This window comes from Meleagris gallopavo, chromosome Z (genome assembly GCF_905368555.1).
Source record: "Meleagris gallopavo chromosome Z, MGAL_WU_HG_1.1, whole genome shotgun sequence".
Taxonomy (NCBI): domain Eukaryota; kingdom Metazoa; phylum Chordata; class Aves; order Galliformes; family Phasianidae; genus Meleagris; species Meleagris gallopavo.
Window position 1 is genome coordinate 3539458 of NC_139435.1, and position 2114 is coordinate 3541571.

At 42.0% G+C, this 2114-nt stretch overlaps 1 protein-coding gene across 1 annotated transcript; it reads right to left on the reverse strand.

Annotated features, from left to right (window-relative positions):
- Nucleotides 1-340: 340 nt before the first annotated feature.
- Nucleotides 341-1195, reverse strand: LOC146542109 (uncharacterized). Its single transcript, XM_085213476.1, has one exon. The coding sequence runs from the start codon at nucleotides 1193-1195 to the stop codon at nucleotides 341-343; it is 855 nt and encodes a 284-aa protein (XP_085069602.1).
- Nucleotides 1196-2114: the final 919 nt, after the last annotated feature.

The following is a 2114-nucleotide window of genomic DNA, read 5'->3' on the forward strand; positions in this document are numbered from 1 at the left end:
TCTTCCCTCGCAGTTTGCTTTGATGCTGTCATTTCCTTCCTTCTCACAGATTATACAGGCATGAGCAGGAAAGTCAGCATTAATTTTGGAAAATGCCCTCTTTCAATTAGTTCTGTCTTCGCTTGCATTTTAAAGGACTGCAAACTGCTGAGTATGACTTCAAAAAATGAGAGATGCATTCAACCTGCCGGCACACGCAAGTTCTTTCTGGTTGCTAATCTGGCCCTTATCCGGAGCTCACAATACTGTGTGCTACCCGCTCATATTTGCACACTACAGTGGAAGACTGTTTCTGTCCTGATTTCACAGGATCTAAGAGCTGGCAATGCTTCTTGTGCTGTTAGCATAACCAGTTCATCCCAGTGCCAGAACACATCCGCTTAAAGCTGGCCAGGTGCCTCTTCATCGTCACCTGAAACTTCTTCTTGTCACATTTCAGAGGGAACATTTTGGAGTCTGGCTTGCAGCGCAGGGAAGGAAGCTGGCTGCTGCAGACAGTCTCCCAGGAAACAGCCCGTCTTGTCTTCAGAGGAGTGGCTGAAAACTTTCTGCACTCTGCGGTCTGTTGAAGTTCTCTAAAAGGGCTGGATGAGCTCCTTATGAGTGATGTGGTCTTCTTTCTTTGAGATGTGAGGAATTTAAGCTCTTCAGAGTCATGCTGGAAGAAGAGAGACTCTTTCCTTCTGGTATTGGGGCTCTCACCCAGGGTGAGAAATCCATAAGGGGTGGTGATTTTGGAGAGGTGGGGCAAAGAGAGTGCAGCTCTTGTTGCTGGATCAGAATGATGTGCTGCTCTCTCCAAGTCTCCAGGGAAAATTTCTTGCTCTGTTAAGCACAGGGTTCCTCTTCTGTGCAGATTTCCTCCTTTGCATAGTGCATCTTTCCTGATGTAGGATTCAGATTTGCTTCTAGTTGTCCTGCGCTTTTGAACAACTTCATCAGATGTTTGTCTCTCTGGAGGATTCTCAGTGGTATCTTCCTCTGGTTCCCGTTGAAAGGCAAGATGGTCTATGTCCAGAGAAGGAATGAAAAATTTAGGGATGCGATCAGGAGTCATGACAATGTTGAAAATGTCTGTGTTTTTCTGAGCTGTTTTATCTGCAGAAGTTGGCTTGCTGACTTTGAAGCTTGTCCAAGTTAGCAAGCTTCCTATAGCACTTTTTATGGAGAGCTGGGATGCACCACCAGGCACCATTATTTCAGCCAGAAGTGCTTTCTTACAAAACGCAGTGCTATCTGCTGATTGAATTCGCACAGCACTGGTTGCAGATGGGAAATTCATTCCTGCTTATAAAACAAAGCAAATGACGTCATCTGATAGCTAGATGTCATTGGCATGGTAACGAAAGATAAGAAGGCTTTTACACTCCTACTTATATACTTACAGTCTGATTCATGCTGCACCATTACCTTAAATAATCTTAAACATTTGATTTAATTATTTTAAAATGCCAGGTTTGGTGCTAGTTCCCTAGCTATTTTCAGGAAGAAAAAAAAAAAGGCTGTAAATGTACCTGCAACTTTCAGACTATTTGTACTGTGTTATCTATGCTATTGCACAAAATAGATTTAAGCTTTTACTTTATGAGAAGGGTTGTGACAGTAAAATGATGTGCAAGTAGGTGTAAAAAGCATAGCTCACTTATGATTCCTTAGTTTAGCTTTCAGTAAATCATACTATTTTGTATAATTTACATTGAGATTGTGAGGGAGAAGGGTAGCAATTGAGATATCAAACAATTACAGGTCTAGTATATAGAAATGCATTCTAAGGGATCTCAACCTGCCTTTCATTGGTATATGTGCATGGTATTTAATGTGGAAAAAGTAAGTACCTCATTGAATATTCAGATTAAATATCTGTGATTAAAGGATAGACATCTGCACAGGTGCATAAAGAAGTTTGTAACTGATGTGTCAGTTTCTACTGGTACTTGTATTTCAGCACAAGAAAGATGCAGAGTTATTGGAGTGGGTCCAGAGGAGGGCCACTATGATGATCAAAGGGCTGGAGCACTTCTATGAAGAAAGGTAGAGGGAACTGCGCTTGGAGAAGAGCTTGCAGAAGAAAAATCTCTGGGGAGACCTCAATGTGGCCTTCCAATATTTGAAAG